The 22508-nt window shown below is 46.9% G+C and overlaps 1 protein-coding gene across 21 annotated transcripts in view; it reads right to left on the reverse strand.

The window, feature by feature from the left end:
- ssbp2a (single stranded DNA binding protein 2a) overlaps positions 1–22508 on the reverse strand; it is a gene marked incomplete at both ends in the record, with an annotated part of 50543 nt that overhangs the window by 12468 nt on the left and 15567 nt on the right. For 18 of the 21 annotated variants that reach the window (XM_084457145.1, XM_084457148.1, XM_084457141.1 and 15 more), the window contains 3 exons: positions 15522–15606; positions 15857–15918; positions 19527–19599. In XM_084457145.1, the coding sequence (XP_084313271.1) occupies positions 15522–15606; positions 15857–15918; positions 19527–19599 (220 nt within the window). The remainder of the gene's footprint in view (positions 1–15521; positions 15607–15856; positions 15919–19526; positions 19600–22508) is intronic. The other 3 variants (XM_084457151.1, XM_084457150.1, XM_084457143.1) reach the window with 1 other exon arrangement.

Below are 22508 nucleotides of genomic sequence, written 5' to 3' on the forward strand. Positions count from 1 at the left end.
CATGTATTATTCACTGTCTCCTATGGCGACAAGGGACATCTGAAGGCACGCTCCGCGCTCCGACCCACAGAGAAACTCACTTCCCCATGTCGAGGCAGAACGGCTGGAAACCGTCTCCTGACATTCCCAGCTTAAAAATATACTCCTCTCCAAAATACACTCCCCCCTCCTCCTCTTCCCTTCTCTGAGTGCAAATGAACATGTCAGTGTATGTGTGTGTGTAAAGATTGATGATGTGTGTGAAAAAATATTTTGTGTGTGTGCTTGTGTCCACACACCGCATACACGTGTGTCTACAGAGCACATGACAGCGTGTTGGGAAACACAAGCCTATTGTGACGGGTGTTACACGCTCCTCTCTGATATCGGCCGTTTAGCCAAAATATCCGTCTGGGACTGTGGTCGGCAGAGCGTCTGGGACTGTGGTCGGCAGAGTGTCTGGGACTGTGGTCGGCAGAGCGTCTGGGACTGTGGTCGGCAGAGCGTCTGGGACTGTGGTCGGCAGAGCGTCTGGGACTGTGGTCGGCAGAGCGTCTGGGACTGTGGTCGGCAGAGCGCCGGACGCCGGCGGTAAACGTCTACTGGCTGTGCACGTCCACACAACCCCACCTGGATGACTCTCCATATCTCCCTCTCTCTCTCTCTCTCTCTCTCCCCCATCCTCTATCTCTCTCCCTCTCTCTCCCCCCTCCTCTATCTCTCTCTCTCTCTCTCTCTCCCCCCTCTTCTATCTCTCTCACTCTCTCTCTCCCCTATCTCTCTCCTCTCCTCTCCTCTCTCTCTCCCTCTCCTCAGCCTCTTACATTGTCTCTCTATCCTTACCTCCGTCTTCAGCCCCCCCACATCCCACTCTCACAAAAAGAAAAACTCTCTCGTTTCCTTTTCTTCCTTCTTTCCTTCTCTAGTTTCCCTCATTCCTTCCTTCCTTCCATCTCTCCACTCCATTCACTGTCTCATCCTTGGGCAGCGACCTAATGACCCCGCCACCGGCCAGCAGAGCAGACCGGGAGCTGCGGCTCTACAGTGCTATTATGAGCCATTAGGGCCACCGTAGTTGTAATGACTGAACAGTGGCTGAGTGGTTGTTTGTGGCAGGTAATTGCAGGTAGGCAGGCCAGGCCAGCGTCTGTGGTGTGATCTGTGGCCGGGGGGCATGGCAACGTTGGTTTTATGACTGATGTTTTCATCCGGCATCGTTACCACCTCCACCAGGATGCTGGAATATCAGAGGTAGGGCTGGGTGATATTTAGGTTTTTGAACAATGTGAAAAATGCCTGAATCACAAACCTGAGACCTGAGTCACAGGCACTCAAACACCAGAACCAGCAGTTAATACAACAATAACGTAGGCTGTCATTGTTTCCATGGAGTGCCTGCATGAATGAGTTTTGCCGGTGATTAGTCTTGCATACTGTACCCACACCTACTGTATCTCCACACGTTTATGCTGTGCCACCTCATCAACGCACCTCTTTTATCAGGATGCTTTCCCTCCGCTTTTAAGACTGCCAGAGTCACCCCCCCTCCTGAAGAAACCATCTCTCGACCCCTCTGATGTCAAAAGCTACAGACCAGTTTCCCTTCTATCCTTTCTATCGAAAACACTTGAATGTGCCATCTTTAAACAACTATCTTCGTATCTCACAGGGCGACCTCCTAGACCCCCACCGGTCTGGGTTCAAAGCTGGCCACTCGACAGAGATCGCCCTCCTTGTAGTGACGGAGTCACTCCATGCCCAGGAACTCTCTCTCTTCTGTCCGGCTACTCCTAGACCTGTCAGCAGCATTGGATACGGTAGACCACCAGATCCTTCTCTCCACCCTCGAGTACAAAGGCATCGCTGGCTCTGCACGCTCCCTGTTTGCATCCTACCTGACGGGCCACTCCTACCAGGTGACATTGAGGGTTCAATATCGGAACCGTGTAGTCTGACTACAGGGGTTCCACAAGGGTCTGTTCTGGGTCCTCTCCTTTTTTCCCTCTACACTACATCTCTGGGCTCTGTCATTCGCTTACATGGCTTCTCCCATCACTGCTATGCCGATGACACCCGACTGGTCCTGTCATTTCCCCCTTCTGACACACAAGTGGAGACACGCATAGCTGGGTGCTTGGCTGCAGTGGCGTAGTTAGGCATGGGCAGTATGGGCAGCCGCGGCATCTCGGGGGGGGGGGGGGGGGGTCGTCATTATAAGACGTTTTTCTATGAACTAAAGCACAAAGAATCATATGACTGCAGAGCATAGCCTACAGTTTCAGTGATCACAGTTTGCAGTCAAGCAAATGCAGGTTGTATTTTTACTAGGCCTACTATAGGCCCACAATAATGATGATTATGATATAATTAAAATATGTAATGGCAGTGCATGTAACAATGTATTTAAATAATTTGGATGGATGTAGGCTAGTAGGCCTGGAAATAGTCATAAATCATAAACGGTCATAAATCATGCGGTGTCAAACTCATAAATCATCTGTTTGATTTTTGTAATGTGAAGTGAACCCAGCGTTACAGTGTAGGCCTATTCTTATAGTTTTTTCTAAAGCCTCCGCATCTGCCCATTACACTAGAATGCAGCTCCGAATTTCTAGCACCAAAACGTGGCTTCAGTCGTATCCCAAGGCCTCCAGGTTCAAGGTTCGTTTTGGCTGGGGTAGTGTAACTGCTCAAGGGCCCTTCTGGTGCCTAGAAACCTCCCGTCGGGGCATGCAAAAAATTCAATAGAGGCAGCTCACACGCACCTGGTTCTGGCATACCTGGTGCCAGGACTCTCCAGACGCCACTGACTTCATGTCCTGTTATTCTCATTCCCTCAGCTCTAACACGCGCGTACTTGCAAGTACACAAGATCAGGCTCAAGAAAAAAATCACAAGTGCAAAGCATGTTTGCATGCATTTCCGTATCGAGTTTCAGAAATGGATAGTCATGGAATCCAAATGGATGGGAATACTAAGAAGAAGAAGAAAGAACAAGAAATCTTTATTTATCACACAGCACTCTTTTTGCACACGTGAAATGGGCGACACTTGGAACACACACACACACACACGTATTTAAAGCCGCAGATCTATCAATCAATCAATCAATCAATCAAAGCTTTATTTGTATAGCGCATTTCATACCCAGAGGCAACACAATGCGCTTTACAGAGAACAAGGGAGGTGGGCATACGACCCACTCTCTACATATTCCAGAGGGAAGCAAAAAAACAGTAATCACCCGGGGGCCAGATAAGTGAGCTGTAAAAATTCTTGAAATGAAATATTCTCTGCGCTTTACCCATCCCGTCATCCTTCCCCCAAGGGCAGCCGGGAGCAGACAGCAGGCAGCAAGCAGGGGACGCGCCCGGGGGCCAACCAAGTGCTCCTGTCCGTCTTCACCAAGGACGGACAACGTTAGTGATCTGTTCTTCTGCATGTTTTTAGGGGCTGGGCAGTCTCAGTGGCCGGAACCCTCTTGTATTTGCCAATATTCTTCTTCTTCTTCCTAGGAAGTCTGACTTCCCATGCATGAAAAATCACCAAAATGTGCACATAGGTCCAGTCCTATACCAAAGGTCCTCAACTGGCATTGGGGGCCAATAGTCCTGATGGTGGCACTACAGCAACAGTCTAAAGTATAAAACCTATAAAATCATAACAAATCAGCCGTACGTGCCATCACTTTGCAACCACCACCAAAACGTAGGCCCAAGTGAGTAGAAACTTCCATATGCTTTGAGTGCGCAGGAATTATGAAGTCCATCACTCGGTTTTTCTCAAAAACTGTAGAACCAATCAAACACTACTCCTCCCACGTTTTTTGATTTTTGGAATATCAAATATTGAGCCCACAGCGCATCAAAATGTTTATTGTAAACCGTACTGTATGCAGTCAATCAGAGAGAGGTGAGGAGAGGAGAGGGGTGGAGAGAGGATTGGAAGAGGAGGAGTAGAGGAGAGAAGAAGAGAGGGGGAGAGGGGAGGAGGAGAGGAGAGGAGGAGGACTATAGGAGAGGAGGGGGGAGGAGAGGAGAGAAAAGGGGAGAAGGAGGAGGAGGAGGAAAGGAGGAGGAGAGGGGATGAGCGTAGAGAAGGGGAGGAGGTAAGAGAAGAGAGGATATGAGAGAAGAGGAGAGGAGAGAGGGATGAGACAGGAGAGGGGAGGAGAGAAGAGAGGAGGGAGATAGGCACTAAGCCCCCATAGAGACAGAGCTTTTAAACCATGCTGAGATGGCAGGGAGATTCTGTCCTGAGAAGCGAGATGCTGTCTACAGCACAGCACAAGATCAAATTAGCTTCAGCATGTTGATATACCGGGTGTGGATGTGTGAGTGTGCTTGGGTGGAAAGAGAGAGGAAGAGAGTGAGAGAGAAAGAGAGAGTGAGTGAGAGAGGGCAGGGGGCAGGTAGAGAGAGGGGTTATAGAACGACAGACAGATCTGGCAGCCCAAGAGAACAAGCTGTGTTCACTCTACTCCCAAGGAGAGGTGGAGACAAAACTGCACCTCCTGATACACTGTGACATTTATACAGAAATTAGAGCCTCATTCTTCCCTCAAATTACCCAGAAATAAAGAGAGTTTGAAAACACCATTAACAAATCCACATTCCAACTTCTAGGAGGGAAATTGGAATGCACAATTTTAGCTGTACATTATGTGTGGAGCTGCCATCAGCTTATGCCGGGCTCACACTACAGGATTTCTGGGCCGATTTATCCCCGATTCAGCCCTCCCGACCATCGGAGGAGAAATCTGGTCTGGGACGTTGGTCGGTACCGATGTTCAGCCTGGATGATCTTGTAATGTGAGGGGTTTACAGATCCTTACAAATCTTATACCTCCCGATCAGTTCGCAGACCCATCAGGGTCTGACAATATCAAACATGTTTGATATTTAAGATTATTACGTCACCACTTTTCAAGCGAGACGGAGAGACCAGTGGTTCGTTGCTCCCGCGGGCACGGTAATATCCTGTAGTGTGTGATGAGCCGTTATTTTCAAATCTTGTCGTGTGTGCATGTTTGAGATTCACAAGAAGAACATCTGTTAAGATTCTCCTTATATGCGTGATGCAACCCAATTTCAAAATGAAGATTTAAAGGAGTAGTAAAGGGAAAATGCATGTTTAGCCCTGTTTTAAGGTTACTTACATGTGTAAACTTCTGCAAACTAGGTAGCCTAGCAACATAAACAATAACAATAGCTCCCGTAAGTAGTTCCGCTTCCTGAATCCCCTCTGCGGATTGATCTACACATCTACAACGGTCGCTTCAATACAAGTCAATGGATTTCATAAAATCATCAATAAAACCCTACAGGATTCATACTTTGCGGTGAATTTGATGTCAGAACACCAACGGACACCAATTACACCCTCAGAGAGCTTCTTGTCTTTGAAATCGAGAGTTTAACATGTTTTTGAATGATTTTTCAAGATGCCCACCCACATCCATTGTATGACCTAAACGGTGGTAGAGCAATTATCAACTTTCTTGAAAATGCTAGCTTTGTCAATGTTTTGATCTTAACCATTTTATAATCATAAGTAACCTTAAAACAGGGCTAAACATGCATGTTCCCTTTACTAATCCTTTAAATATCCTGTAGTGTGAGCCCAGCATTAGGGACAATCAGTGGACAGGAGCCAGTGTTAATTTTGACAGCAAATTATGATTTTGTTTTAGTCATAGTGTTTTGACTAAAATGCCATTTAGTTTTAGTCATATTTTAGTCATCTGACTTGTTTTAGTTTTAGTCTAGTTTTAGTTGACTAAATATCATTACGATTTTAGTAGACGAAATCTACCATAGATTTAGACAACTCAAATTTAACAGGCTTAGTTCAATCAATCAATCAAGTTGGATTTATATAGCGCCCTTCATGAAACCCAGAGCGCTTTACAGAGTCCAGTATTCATTCAGACAGTCATACCGGTGGTGGTAAGCTACATCTGTAGCTACAGCTGCCCTGGGGCAGACTGACAGAAGCGTGGCTGCTTCTGTCAGACAGTTTCATAATGAAGCATTCCTCTCCCCCAGTCTGATGCTAACTGTGTTTGTGCCTGATATAGCAAGCTATAACATTATCATGTCAGCACTAGTTGGCTAGTCAGGCTAGCTAACATCAGGCACAGGCTAGCTAACGTCACACCGGAGGAGAGGGGCTATGGCGGCGCCAGGTAGCTAACTGTTCGTGTCTTATCCATCTAGCTACAGTATAACATTAGACAGCAGCAGTAGTTGCTTAGCTAGCTTACCTAGACTAGCTAACGCTAGATACCCCTGCCAGCCGCCACAAGCATAGCCCCACTTGTTGCTAGCTAACCTGTGCCTAACATTAGCTAGCCACTAACGTTAGCGTTGCAATGATCAGACACTTCAGTTCTCCCCCGCCACAAACCTACGTGAAACACTGGTTTCTTTTAGCTTGTATTGTATTTGAAGTATTTCAGAAACACACCAGCTTGGTTTTAGCTAATACGGTAATGTTAGCCGGGGGTGGGGGGGTGCTTACCTTCTCGTGAATTTCCGGATGACTGTTCTCCAAATGTCGCTTTAAGTTTGTTGTATTTTTGCCAGTCATTTTCACCCCACACGGTTTACAAATGGTTTTGTTTTCCTCTGCATCAAATATGAAGTTTATCTAGATGTCTGCTCTCCTCTTTCTCCCGGTGTGTGCGAACGTTGACAAAGATTTCTGAACTGTGGTCATTTACTGAACAGTTCAGGCGCAGCAGTCGTTTGCTGTTAGTTGACTTCCCGCCGGCCGGTGTAGCAACGGTACTATTCAAATGTAGGCTAAACACACAGGTATTAATACATCCATGATCCAACTGCACACATCCCGAACCTCGACATTCTGATTTGAACTTTTCCCATACGTCCCTCCATAACCATTTTAGTCTAGTTTTTATTTGTTGACGAAAATGTGAATAGATATAGTCATAGTTTTTGTCATCATACATTCATTTTTATTTAGTTATCGTCTCGTGACGATAACCCAAAAAATTTCGTTGACGAATAGTTTTCGTCATAGTTCTCGTCAACGAAATTAACACTGACAGGAGCCGACCACATCAGGCTGAAATGTGGGACAACTGAGTAACTGTTCCACATTTCTTTTCCTTTTTAATTCCCTTCATTGTCATTTATTATTCCAAACACGTTTTTGTTCAATTCTAGTAGAAGGTTTTGAAATGACAATGGATATTTACAGATTGTGGCGATTGATTGTGACTAATTACTATGCTGTTGTTATAAGTATGCTTTGCTTTGGCAATGCAAGATGCATCTTATAATTCCAACAAAGCACTTTTAATTGAATTGATTGGGGGAGAGGGGGACAGCTAGAGAGAGAGAGAGAGAGGAGGGAGAGAGAGAGGAGGGGGGGGGGCAAGGGGCAGGTAGGGAGAGAAGGGGGGCAGGTAGAGAGAGAGAGAGAGAGAGAAAGAGAGAGAGAGAGAGAGAGAAAGAGAGAGATGACTAAATGGATGGAAGCCACCATTCTAGTATGTTCTTAAATGCCCATCTCAGCCAGCGTCTACTGTGGTGTGAGTGTCAAGAGGGCAGCTGTGACCTCTGCTGACCCTGAAGGTCAGGCTCTGTCCCCCTTCTCCTCTCCCCAAGCCCAGTCCTCAACCTCGCATCTTTCCTCTGTCAACTACCCCCTCCTTCCCAACTAGACTATGCTGACCTGACACACACACACACACACACACACACACACACACACACACACACCACAGCATGTCCAAACGTGTGTGACACCACAAATGCAAGTGGAAAACACATTCTCTTGGGATCTGCTTAACGAGAGGCCTGACTCCATCAGGCTAGGGTGAACGAAAGCACAGAGGGAGAGAGAGAGAGAGAGAGGCAGTGAGAGTGTGAGTGTGTGTGCGTGTGTGTGTGTGGGGGTCAGGTTTTGTTAAATATTGTTCTATTTCTTTCTGACAGAGGGAGGCAGCAATCTCCAGGGGTGACGGTTTAACATGGCAGAGCAGTTCCGATGTGGTCATCAACACCAACAAACAACTCTATCTGAACGCTTCCTCTCCTGCTTCCAACCCCCTCTCCCCTCCCCTCTCCATTGGCCATCGCCATGGCAATGATGCTGCTGTGAGTCACCTTCCTCATCGCTTTTCTCCTCGGCTCAGGAATAGGAGTAAGAAGGGCTCTGTTGCCCTGGAAACAGACTGGGGGTCCCTTCGACCCCCCATTGGTCCAAAGCTGGGTGGAATCAGCTTGGTACCCACAATGCTTTGAGCCAGGAAAGTCGCCCTATGCTACCCACGCAGAGAGAGACAGACACACAGTCCTGCCCAGAAACTCGCTACTAACGCACATACAGTACGCTGATACGGCTGCAAACAGAGTTCGAAACAATCGTTTATCTTAAAGGAGTAGTAAAGGGAAAATGCATGTTTAGCCCTGTTTTAAGGTTACTTATGATCATACACAATGGTTCAGATCAAAACGTTGACAAAACTAGCACTTTTGAGAAAGTCTGATAATTGCTCTACCACCGTTTTGGTCATACAATGGATGTGGGTGGACACCGTGAAAAATCATTCAAAAAACATGTTAAACTCTCAATTTCAAAGACGGGAAACTCACTGAGGTGTTAGTTGGCATTCTGACATATAATTCGCCATAAAGTAAGATTCTAGTTCATCTGGAAAGGCTTTTTAAAATATTTAGCATATAACTATTTAGTCGCAGCACATACGTGTGTAAACTTCCGCTTGAACTGATTCCGATCTTGCGCAATGCCTTGAAGTAGTTCCGCTTCCTGAATCCCCTCTGTGGATTGATCTACACATCTACAACGGTCGCTTCAATACAAGTCAATGGATTTCATAAAATGATCAATAAAACCTAGGACTGGGTATCGGTACTAGATACCTTGTAGTACTGGATCGAAACAAACTGATACCAAGTAGCATCGAAACGTCTTCAGTCAAACCAGTACTTCATTCGATCCTTTTTGTATTGAGATCTAGGAAAAAAAGACGTTGTAATATGGTCCAATTTCCGCAAGCGTTCTTCAATTTAATTCGACGTGCGATTGGCCCATTACGGCAGACAGCTACAATCCGTCTGGTGAAATCGACTGCAACTGCGAGTTGTTGACACAGTTTAGCACGCTGAGGTAATGCCACCAAAACGCTCAAAGGTATGGTTATACTACACGCCTATGGCGTATGGTAAAAATAAATGCATAAAAACGTGGATTTCACCCATTACCTAGCTCGCTAGCTAGCTAGCATTAGCAACCCTACTGTAATGCATTGCTTAGTGCATTGGTTACTTAGTGGTAGTTTTAACTTCTGTAGCAGCGAAATGTGTTTAGGCTAACGTTATTATTAACTAATGTTATGCTTAATGTTAAGACCCCCCTAGGCCTACTACCACCACAACTGCTACTGCTGATGTTGCCACCCCCAGCAGCAGCCTTGACACACCGTTCACATTAGCTGCAAGGTCACGGATGACTAAAAAATGTGTAGTCACTGTCAGTAGTTATATTGTAATAAATGCAGTTTGATACTCTTTTAAACACTTTCAAAAATGTATTCTTGTAAAAATTATTTTAATGTGGGAGGATTAATGGCATTTTACACAATTGAATGCTTCCATTCACATGATGGTTATGGAATGGAAAAAGTGCAAAAAAGAAATTCAAAGTATCGATTGAAGTATTCAATTGGTATCGGTATCACTTTAAGGGTACTGGTATTGGTACTGGTATCGTAATTTTTGAAATGATACCCAGCCCTAATAAAACCCTACAGGATTCATACTCTGCGGCGAATTTGATGTCAGAACACCAACGGACACCAATTACACCCTCGGTGAGCTTCTTGTCTTTGAAGTCGAGAGTTTAACATGTTTTTGAAAGATTTTTCACGGTGTCCACCCACATCCATTGTATGACCTAAACGGTGGTAGAGCAATTAGCAGACTTTCTCAAAAGTGTTAGTTTTGTCTACTCCTTTAAGTAGTAAACACTGAAACTGCTTAATGTATGCACTAACGAAGCATATGGTGTGTGCATAACGCGACAAGTGATTACATGTTTAAACATGAAGATAATTTGTGTGTGAAGGGAGTGAGCATACTGTGTGTGTGTGTGTGTGTGTGTGTGTGTGTGTGTGTGTGTGAGAGAGCGTGTGTGTGTGTGTGTGTGTGTGTGTGTGTGTGTGAGCGTGCGTGCGTGTATGTGTGTGTGTGTGTGTGTGCGTGTGTTTATGTGTGTTCCAACTTCATTACAGTGTGCCCTGGTAAATACTGAGTGATGTCATCCAGAGAGATTGTAATGAAGTCATCACAACCGCAGAAAAGCACTAACTCCACCAGACTTGTACCAACAGGCTGGAAAACAACAGGCCCTCCAGGCCTTACAAAGCCCCTCCCCACTATCAGTGTGTGCGTGTACAAGTGTGTGTGTGTGTGTGTGTGTGTGTGTTCCGAGGTCATATTAGGACTGGGGTGTTTTCAGTTAAACCTCAGAGTAGACCAAACCCTTATGTTTGGCTGCCACACCCTACTGTTCCTGGATGCCTGCCAGAAGACTCAAACACACCTGTGTGTGTGTGTGTGTGTGTGTGTATGTATATGTTTTAATGATATGCAGGAAAAGTAGTGCCTCGCACATGTACCTAGTTAAATATGTACTTGTACACAATACATTGAGTGCACTATGGTAGCTACATAGAGTCCTCTATGTGTTGTGTTATAGTGTAGTTACAGACTACACTATGAATTGTAATTACAGAGTACACTTTGTATTGCAGTACTCTACTGTAAGTATTGTAGTAACAAAGTACTCTATGTATTGTAGCTATAGAGTCCTCTATGTACTGTATTATAGCTATAGAGTCCTCTATGTACTGTATTGTAGCTAGAGTGCAGTGGTTCTCTGGTCATGTTGTCATGTTCACTGTTGACATGTTGACACCAGAGGGGCTAAATGCAACTGTCATTGTAGGGTCCACCAGGAGGAGGGGGGCCACCAGGAACACCCATCATGCCCAGCCCAGCAGGTAGGTGTGTGTGTGTGTGTGTGTGTGTGTGTGTGTGTGTGTGTGTGTGCGTGCGCATGCGTGTGTGTGTGTGTGTGCGCGGGTGCACATGTGTGTGTGTGTGAATGAATATTTCTGTTAATGTGGACGGGTGAGATCTGGCACTTGGAGGAGGTTCTTGCCTTCCTGCTTGATACCAGGCTGTCTGATAACACACTTTTCATGCCTAGATGAGCCCTCCTCCTCACTCAAAAACACAACCCACACAACACACTGTGAGAACACATACAGGCTCATGCAAGCTATCGTCTTAGTAAAATGCATGCTTTTCCAGTGAGGAAAAATCATCCACACTGTTAAACGTCCATTTCTACCCAAAGTGTGTGTGTGTGCGCAGGGGATGGGGGGGTGGTGGGGGGGGGGGCGCTGTTTCGACATGCATGAGTTGATTTTATAGGTTTTACAAGCAATTTCATGCTGGCATGATTCTCTTTTCATCGTGTTCCATTTGCTGGTGTTTGTGTTCAGGTCTGTGTAATCACAAAGAGATGAACTCAGATACCGTGAGGGCCGACAGAGTAAGGACCAGATGAGGGTCGGAGGAGGGCGATTATTATTACATGTCTAGGTTCAGATACCTTCAGGTTCACGTCGAGGTCGATATGAGAGGTTTAGTTGGCTGTCAGGCATTTGTTAGCCGCAAACTCACAATATTGTCAGGAAAAAATAAATAACTGACAATAAATTACTGACCGCAGGCGTGGATCTAAGTCCTATTCTTGAAAGACGGAAAGAAAATCCCCTGGTTTGTTTGTAACAGGGCCATTTTCCAGCCCAGGGGAAATAATGTAAAAATAGCTTGTGTTTATGACTTCATGGCTCCACTCAAATGGAATTTGTTCATTTAGCATTGAGAATACAATTTACAAAGCACTTAACAGAACTGTAAACGCTTCTTCCTTGCCTGAAGAGCCCTGTCTGAAGACGAAAATCAATAAAGCAAGAGGCTCCTCACTTCATTCATCAGGCTTCTTCTCTCCTTCAGCCTTTCAGTCGACGGGCTTGGAGGAAGTTCCTGGAAGAATGCCGTCTCCACTCCACTCCACAGCTCACAGACAAGCGCGTTCGTAAACATGTACGGAAACGCATACAAACGCAAAATACACGTACATGCACCGATACGATCCAGGAAGAGTAGCTCAATAAGACGGTGGGACTGATTCCAGACTAAAGCCTTATCAAAACTGAATCAGTGAAGGAGAAAAAGGATGCCAAACATCTATCCAGCTCTTATAGTACACCTCTCTAACAGTAATTAGTCTCACTGCGTAATTAGAAAACGGAAAATAATTACCAGCCAAAAATATCTGATTAAAATCTTCATCAGCCTCGAAGTCGGACAATTAAAACAAATGACTTACACATTAAATCAAGGTGTTTTACTTTTTTTTCAACAGAGCTCACTATAATCATTTCCTTTCATTGAGCTAGATGCGTGTGCTGATTGGATCTGAGAAGCACCATTGAGTTAGAACAGGTAATTGAAAGTGACCCGGTTCCAATTACAACTCTTTGATTACATCCCAGAAAAGGAAATGTAGGAATGAGGTGTTTCTGGTGCCCTTTGACCCTTCTATCACGTCTTAATCTTGATTGAGGCATTCATAACAAAATGAGGAGAATTAGGAGAAGTCGTGGATTGAACTCAAGACAAATCATTTCAGTCATGCATGGACATAGAATTTAGGAGGGACGCTGGGGACATGTCCCCACCAATATTCAGAGACTATTGAATTGTCCCCAGCAATAACTTGGTACACAAACGCTTAACATCTCCTTCTCTACTAGTCCGCCTCCCTAGCTCAATATCGCTAATACTGTACTGTAGGATTGGCTTGCCGTTTCTTGCTAACGTGTGAGGGGCTGGCTGTAGTATCAAACTACAGCTATTCAGAGATTTCATTAATGAGTGATAAGAAGCAGCAGCTTTGGAGATATTTGGGCTGTATAAAAATAATCTGAATGAAGAGATCCCGGGAGAAAACTCACGCAATCGGAATGGATGTTGGACATTGTTGACATGATGTTATTCAACTGGAGATTGAACGTTATATCAGGTTCTGTATTTATATACCCTCATCTTCTGATGTTAGAGTCACTATTTCACGTTCTGTATTAAATTGACGCACCACTCTATACCATTTAGATGGTAGCAACCAAGTTTGTACTTGTATCTATGTCAAGTTATTCCAGCTAGAATAGACTCAAAAGATTGGCTTTTGGGATCAGCCAATTTAGCGACCACCGATCGAGTCATTTGGAGTAAAAATCGCCCAATTGGTGGCCAATCGATTGGAGCATCCGTAGTTTCAGTAATTCATGTTTTTGTGCCACTCAGCATGTTGATTAAAACTCTGGTGCAGTTAATGAGATCCTCATACGCTGACTAGCGTTATACTGTATCACACTGCTTCTGCTACCTTTATTTCTCTCTTTCTTTTAATCCATTACTCAGTCTCTCATTCTACCCCTCCTCAACACCCTCTGCCTTAAACCTCTCTTGCTCTCTCTCTTTCTCCCCTATTTTTTCCAGCCTTCTCTCTTTCCCTCTCTCCTTCTTTCTCTCTCTTCCTCTTTTTCCTTCTCCCTCTCTCCCTCTCTCCCTCTCACTCCGAGGTCGTGCTGCCCTCCAGCTCCATTCCCCTGAAACAGGATGACATCATCACATCGCTGCTGCCACGTCCCCAAGTGCCTATTCATCACTCAGATCATCATCGCCAGCATCAGCAGGAAACACGCACATGCACGCACACACATACACAGACACACACACACACACACACACACACACACACACACACACACACACACACACACACACACACACACACACACAGAGTGGACCATACCTTCGCCACAGACCAACACAGCCTGTCTCTCTGTCCCCTGTCCACACACACACACACACACACACACACACACACACACACACACACACACACACTACACCACACTACACACCACACACCACACACACGAGCAGCTCCTCAGCGAGAGGGTTGAGCAAACTCAGAGAAGGCATCCACCAGTTCTGCAGGACTGAGGCAGGGAGACAAACCTGCAGTACTAAGCAGAAAGCTGCGACCTGGACCCTCCCAACGGAGCGCCTCAGTAAACCACAGCACACGAAAACATGATGAGTCAGACAGAGTAGAGAGAATAACAACACCACAAGCCCCCAACCCCAATTCCTCTCTCCCGCCCTACTCCTCTTCTGTCCTCCCTCCACCTCCTCCTCTCCACCCTCCCTACCCCCCACCTCCTACCTCCTCCTCCTCATCTCCACCCTCCCAACCCCCACCTCCTACCTCCTCCTCTCCACCCTCCCTACCCCCCCCTCCGCCTCTCCACCCTCCCTACCCCCCACTTCCTACCTCCTCCTCTCCACCTTCCCTAGCCCCCACCTCCTACCTCCTCCTCTCCACCTTCCCTAGCCCCCACCTCCTACCTCCTCCTCTCCACCTTCCCTAGCCCCCACCTCCTCCCTCTGCCTCCTCATCTCCACCCTCCCTACCCCCCTCCACCTCCTCCTCTCCACCCTCCCTACCCCCCACCTCCTACCTCCTCCTCCTCCTCATCTCCACCCTCCCTACCCCCCACCTCCTACCTCCTCCTCCTCCTCTCCACCCTCCCTACCCCCCACCTCCTACCTCCTCCTCCTCATCTCCACCCTCCCTACCCCCCCACCTCCTACCTCCTCCTCTCCACCCTCCCTACCCCCCCCTCCGCCTCTCCATCATCCCTACCCCCCACTTCCTACCTCCTCATCTCCACCTTCCCTAGCCCCCACCTCCTCCCTCTGCCTCCTCATCTCCACCCTCCCTACCCCCCCCCTCCTCCTCCCTCCACCTCCTCATCTCCACCCTCCCTACCCCCCCCCTCCTCCTCCTCATCTCCACCCTCCCTACCCCCCCTCCTCCTCCTCATCTCCACCCTCCCTACCCCCCCCCCCTCCTCCCTCCACCTCCTCATCCCTACCCCCCCCCCTACCCCCCCCTCCTCCTCCTCATCTCCACCCTCCCTACCCCCCCCCCCTCCTCCTCATCTCCACCCTCCCTACCCCCCCCCCCCCCCCCTCCTCCCTCCACCTCCTCATATCCACCCTCCCTACCCCCCCCTCCTCCTCCTCATCTTCCTCCCCCCCGATCACCACCCCCTCCCTACCCACCCCCTCCTCCCCCCACTTCCTCATCTCTTTTTGAGTCTTTCCCAAATTTGGGAATGCTTACAGGACCACAACTGGATCCCACGTTCGACTCAACGCTGGAACACGCCAACTACTGCCGTAGCGAGAATCATCGTCGCACAGCTGCGATTCGTTAGGCGAAAACACATTTCCATGGCGCTGTGTTGGAATGCTGTGATATCACCAATGCCAGGGCCAACCAATCAGCGCGCGTTCGAACGGCGGCGTCTACGCTCCCGCGTCAGCGAGGGCGCGGGGACTTACGTAGTCATGGAAGGCCTTGGCCTCGCTGGAGTGTTCACACGTCTCTCTTCTCTCCGGTGCCGCGCAGTACAGGTCCCAGAAGACACTGCAACACAGGGGCGCTGTTAGGTTACACACACACACACAAGAGGCCCGCCGCTCAACAAACAATGTCATGGGTTACGGGGGCACTATGGCCAGATAACAGCCCCATTTAGGGAAGAAAACTAGGGAAGGAGAGTGGTGGAGGAGTGGGAGCAAATGGCTGCAGAGCAAAGGATGAGTGGTAAACACCGAGGAGCAGATGGAAAGGTGGAAGGTGAGGGAGAGGAGAGATCAGCTCTCAGATCACTCACCACCACCAGGAGTGGAGGAACCCAGGAGGTTCTCCTAACGTGATGTTCTTCTCCCATCGTATCTACCACAGAGAAGCGCAGATGATTATCAAGACAATTTACTTTCAGTGTAAACCCTAGAGTACTGTTACACCTGTAAGTGTAAACCCTAGTACTGTTACACCTGTAAGAGTAAACCCTAGTACTGTTACACCTCTAAGAGTAAACCCTAGTACTGTTACACCTGTAAGAGTAAACCCTAGTACTGTTACACCTGTAAGAGTAAACCCTAGTACTGTTACACCTGTAAGAGTAAACCCTAGTACTGTTACACCTGTAAGAGTAAACCCTAGTACTGTTACACCTGTAGAGTAAACCCTAGTACTGTTACACCTGTAAGAGTAAACCCTAGTACTGTTACACCTGTAAGAGTAAACCCTAGTACTGTTACACCTGTAAGAGTAAACCCTAGTACTGTTACACCTGTAGAGTAAACCCTAGTACTGTTACACCTGTAAGAGTAAACCCTAGTACTGTTACACCTGTAGAGTAAACCCTAGTACTGTTACACCTGTAAGAGTAAACCCTAGTACTGTAACACTTTATATTAGGGTAATCTTATTAAGCATTAGTTAGTAAGTAATAAGGTCATTTTAAGATGCTTATTAACATTGATGTGTTAATAAGACAATTATAAGTTAATAAGTGTTAATAATAGCTAAATATGTTTACTGTTAGATTATACAGTACGACAATTATAAGAAATCTGTTAAGAATGTTAATAAAAGCCTTGTTAGTTTCTTAAACATATTGGCTGTTAAATATGCATGTATTAATATTCATAAGAAACCTGTTAAGTTTATAAATTGTTTAACATTAATAAAAGCCTAAGGTCCGTAGAATATTGGTTTGTTAACCTTTAAAAGGCACTGTTCTCACTTTAGATCTGGTAGTTGCAAAATCCATAGCAGCGTGCATAATAAATGCATAATTAATAGCTGCTGAGTATGTATAAGAAACTGAGGCTTTTCTTAATGTTCTTAGCAGTTTATAAACTGTTAACAAGTTTATAAAAATGTATTATAATCTAACAATTAACATGTATAATGTTCTTATTAACACTTATAAATGTCTTAACACATATTAATGCTAATAAGCATCTTATGACCTTATTAGCTATTAACTAATGCTTAATAAGAGGACCTGAATATAAAGTGTTACCCTGTTACACCTGTAAGAGTAAACTTTAGTACTGTTACACCTGTAAGAGTAAACCCAGAGAGTACTGTTACAACTGTAAAAACTGAACTCCACAGGAGTGTATGGGAATCATAATCAAGATTCACACCGCCTGACAGTCTGTATGTGTTTGTTTGTTTGTGTGTGTTTGCGTTTTATGCACATGTATATCTGTGTGTACAGTGTGCATAGTAACCAGCGGGTGCATAGTGTCCATTGTTAGTTGTTACTGTGGGACTGAGCCTGAAACATGTACCAGCCTGAGAGGCCAATCAGCCCTTTGTGCAGCCCACACACTATGAACCCTCTGACACCCCTATGTTGACTTCTCTCCTGTATCTCCTTCTTCTCTCTCTCTCTCTCTCTCTCTCTCTCATGGTCTCTCTCTCTCATGGTCTCTCTCTCTCATGGTCTCTCTCTCTCATGGTCTCTCTCTCTCATGGTCTCTCTCTCCCTTTCTCTCTAATGGTCTCTCTCTCTTTCTCTTTCTCTCTGTCACATCTCCTCCCAACCGCCTTCTCTCTCATGGTCATGCTCTCTCTCTCTCTTTCTCTCTCTCTCTCTCTCATCTCCCCCCACCCCCCCTTGCTCTCTCTCATGGCCTCTCTCTCTTTCTCTCCCCCCCCTCTCTAAATTCTCTCTTTCGCTCTCTAATTCCCTCTCTCCTCCTCTCTCTTTTTTTCTCTCCAATTCTGTATCTCTCCTTTTTGCCTCTGTCCTTTTTTCATGAGCTAGAGCAGAATATCACCTCCTGAGCCTCCACACAAGGTCAATGACTCACACACGGGCACTGACATCATCCTCTAAGCCAGAAGACTTGATTAATGCACACACACACACACACACACACACACACACACGTGCACGCACGCACGCACACACGCACACGGGCCAGTGCGGGCGTTTACCCCACGCACGCACGCACGCACACACACACACACACACACACACACACACGCACACACGCGCACACGCACACGTGGGCCAGTGCGGGCGTTTACCCCACCAGTATCACAAGGTGAAGTCACATGACGGAGCGTCGGTGGGAGGAAGCAGCAGACAATGGAGCGACTGTTGCGGTATTGTTTAGGCGGGTTCTCGGAGTGACATCACGGTCCTCCGTTTATGGGTCTGGACAACGACTACTCCAATCCCATCCTCCTATCCCGACCTGACCTTTCCAAGTGTCCAGCCTGTTAAATGTCTTATATGTTACGCTCTCCTATTATTTTCCATTAGTCTGGAACAATGAGGAGGGAATCTCAGCTCTGCTTGACAACAGCATCGCTGCTACTGTAGCAGCAGCTCTGTGGACAGTGTGTGTACTGTTCAGCGGGAGTGTTTACCCTGGCGCACGGTTGTGTGTGTGTGTGTGTGTGTGTGTGTGTGTGTGCGCACGTGTGTGTACAATGTCGCTGGCTGTGTCTACACACGTCACTCTTAAGCTAATGCCTTCCCACACTCAAACACACTACCGCCTCCTCTCCTTCTCCGCCCTCTCCCAGAGCAGAGATGGAGAGCGATATGGCATCGGATGCCAGAGAAAAAAGAGTGTGTGTGTGTGTGTGTGAAAGAGAGAGGACAAGTCAGGTGAACATCTCTTCTACCCTCTTCCAGAGTAGAGAAAGGGAGGGGGAGAGGGCAAGAGAAAGAGAGAGAGAGAGAGAGAGAGAGAGAGAGAGAGAAAGAGAAAGAGAAAGAGAAAGAGAAAGAGAAAGAGAAAGAGAAAGAGAAAGAGAAAGAGAAAGAGAGAGAGAGAGAGAGAGAGAGAGAGAGAGAGAGAGAGAGAGAGAGAGATAGCGGGGCTCTATGGCTCTATGTGTGTGCTCTATGGTAACTGTGGTCCAGGGAGGGGGAGAGAGCAAGAGAAATAGAGAGAGAGTGAGAAAAAGAGAGAGAAAGAGAGATAGAGAGAACGAGAGAGACAGAAAGAGAGAGAGTGAGAAAGAAAGAGAGAGAGAGAGAGAGAGAGAGAGAGAGAGAGAGAGAGAGAGAGAGAGAGAGGGGAAGGGCTGTGTGTGCTCTATGGTAACTCTGTGGTCCAGGCCAATCCCAGTAAATGCAGGCTGAATGCTGAACCTCCATCCTGCTCTGCATCAGCAGCTCAGCACTGCGGGCGAGGCTGATTCAATTAGCTCCACAGACCCGGGCTTGCTGGACACTGCATAGGAGCTAGAGTCAGCCCTGCCCTCTGAGAGTGGACACACACGCACGCACCCACCCACACGTGCGCACTCACATACTGTACGTTCTCACGCACGCAACCAAAAAGCACACAGACGTACGCATGCACACATGCACCAATCAACAAACAAAACTTAGTACTGTTTGTTATCATTATCAAACTCCCCCATGAGAAAATTTAAGACTGTACACACACACACACACACACACACACACACACACACACACACACACACACACACTAAGGGAAGTGTATTTTTAGGCTTACCTCTGATAGGAAGGTCTGTGCTGACTTCTGCGCTCCAACGTGCAGCAGGTATTCATACACATAGAGAGCTAACCTGCACACAAAGAGAGACAAAGACCAGAGGTCAGAGGTCAGCCGCCATGTCGTCTGGACGCATCAGCATGCGTGACCCTCTTGAGGTTCTCATCACAGCTGACAGGTGAGGAAACTGTCCAGGCCTGTGAAGCAGCCTCTCGATCCTGGGTCAGATAGAGCTACCGTGCATTATGCTAATCCTGAATGTACACAGTGACTAACCAAGCAAATAACACAACACCATTAGGCAGTCAACGAGAGGGCGGGGGGGGGGGGAGGGATGGAGAGAGAGAGATTAAGAGAGAGAAAGAGAAAGAGAAAGAGAGAGAAAGAGAGAGAGAAAGAGAAAGAGGAGAGAAAGAGAGAGAAAGAGAGAGAGAAAGAGAGAGAGAGAGAGAGAAAAAGAGAGTAAGAGAGAAAAAGAGAAAGAGAGAGAGGGGGAGAGAAAGAGAGAAGGAGAGAGAAAGAGAGAGAGAAAGAGAGTAAGAGAGAGAAAAAGAGAGAGAAAGAGAGAGAGGGGGAGAGAAAGAGAGAGGGAGAGAGAGACAGAGAGTAAACACTGTAGATATCCATCACCGTCTCTACCTCAGGCTCTCGCTGCCACCCCAAAACACATAGGCTCCCTTATTTCACAGTGAGAATTAATTACAGGCTTGATTTTTTAATCGATTCTTAACGAAGCACTTTGCCGTGTATAGAAGTGACACAGAGGGGGCCAATCTACCAGATCCATTTAATACAAGACAATCATTGATTGGCAGGGAGACCGATAAGAGATCAGTCGGCCTCCTAACGGCACTCCGCAGGCTTGGAGTCCTGTCTAGTATGTCCTGACCTGGACCCTGAATCCACACAGGACAGGCTGAAGCAGACTCGAGCAAAGCAAACTAACTGGTCGGCTATGGCTCAGTGGTAGAGCGTTTCGTCCAATGATCGTAGGGTCGGCGGTTCGAATCCCGCCTCTTCCTGTCCACGTGTCGAAGTGTCCTCGGACACTGAAGACACTGAACCCCAAATTGCTCCCAATGAGCAGGCTAGCACCTTGCATGGCAGATACCGCCATTGGTGTGTGAATGGATGAATGAGAGGCCATTGTAAAGCGCTGTGGATAAAATCGCTATGTATAAGTGCAGTCCATTTACCATTGGTCAGAAGGAGGTCATTTCCAGCTAACTAAGCATCGGCCTCACACGGGCTGCCACGTGTACTTTCAGACTTTTCACGTGAATCTCAGTGACCCCTGAGGACTCCGGCAGGGAGAGAGAGGCGGTCGCTTGTGAGACGTTGGCGGAGGCTGGGGCGAGACGTGGGGCCATCGCAGCGGGTCCCTCTGTTCCATGAGCCGCTGAGGTAAAAATAACCCCTCCAGACAGTCCCGTCTGCCTGTCTGGAGATGATGGACTGCACACCTCTCCTGGCTCCACGCAGGTGATTCTCTCTCTCTCTCTCTCTCTCTCTCTCTCCCTCTCTCTCTCCCCTCTCCCCTCTCTCTCTCTCTCTCCTCTCTCTCTCTCTCTCCCCCGTCCCCCACCATCTCCCTCTGTGACTGTCTCTCTATCTGTGTTCCCCTGGCTCCTTCTGTCTATCTGTCCCTCCTGCCTTGCCTCTGTTAATCTCTTCCCTCCCTATCTCTGTTTCTTAGCCTTGCTGTTGTCTTTCATGACACGCCTTGGCCGCGTGATGATGAAAGGATGAAGTATGAAAGAACAGGCTGCAGACTTCTGCCACGTTGCTTAACCAGAGAGAGAGAGAGGGAGAGAGAGAGAGAGAGGAGGAGGAGGAGGAGGTGGAGCAGAGAGTGAGATGGAGACAAAGTGTTGTACAGGGACAAGGTTAACAGAACAATGAGCGGCTTGACAAAACTCTTGACACCTTGACGGTGGAGTGTGAATAAAACATGGTCGTGTTCTTCCTGCTGGGTTGCGTACATACGGGGCTGTCTGTCTGTCTGACTGTTTATCTGCCTGTATAGTACGTCTCTATATCTGTCCGTCTGTATGACTGTCTGTCTTCCTACCTGTATGTCTCTCTGTCTGACTGACTATATGTCTCTCTGTCTGTCTGTCTGACTGTCTGTCTGACTGACTGTCCGCCTGTATGACTGTCTCTCCTCTGTCCCTCATAGTCTGTCCATCAAGATCATCTTCATCACTCATACTTGTTTCACTCTTAAAGGAGTAGTAAAGGGAAAAATCATGTTTAGCCCTGTTTTAAGGTTACTTATGATCATATACAATGTTTCAGATCAAAACGTTGACAAAACTAGCACTAAAGAGAGATTAGTACAGGATGCATACTACATATAGTATGTATATCCTAATACAATATTATATATTGCATTTGTGACTCCCCCTTTTTTTTAGTATTTCGTAATTTGCACATTGCACTGTATTTTGTTCACGCTGTTTTTTGTATTTGCACTGTTTTGCACTGACGTGTCTTTGCACTCTCCTGTTCTGTCCTGTCCTGCACACTGTCCTGTCATGCCATGTGCCTCAAATCCCTAGTATGTGTGAACCATATACAGAGCATGGCTAATGAACAGATCTTGAATCTTGAATAGGAGGAAGGGATACGAGTGGAAGAGTAGAGAGGAGAGGAGAGAGCAGGAGGGTGAGGGTTGGTGGAGTGTGAAGCGGGCGTGATTCCCCAGCAGTGCTGCTGCTGCTACTGACCTAAAAAATGCAGGTTGAAATCCGCTGAGGCCTGGCAAACATATACCTATAAATCACACTTACTGCTCTCGTTGAGAGTGCAGTGCAACTGCACAAATCCACCGTCACGCACACTCGTACGCACGCATGGACACAAACATACACACACGTACACACACACACACACACACACACACACACACACACACACACACACAATCGCACGTGCAAACTAGCGGAATTAACATTTGACTGATCTGAAGACAGCCATGAC

The sequence above is a fragment of the Borostomias antarcticus genome, assembly GCF_949987555.1.
Source record: "Borostomias antarcticus genome assembly, chromosome: 23".
Lineage (NCBI taxonomy): Eukaryota > Metazoa > Chordata > Actinopteri > Stomiiformes > Stomiidae > Borostomias > Borostomias antarcticus.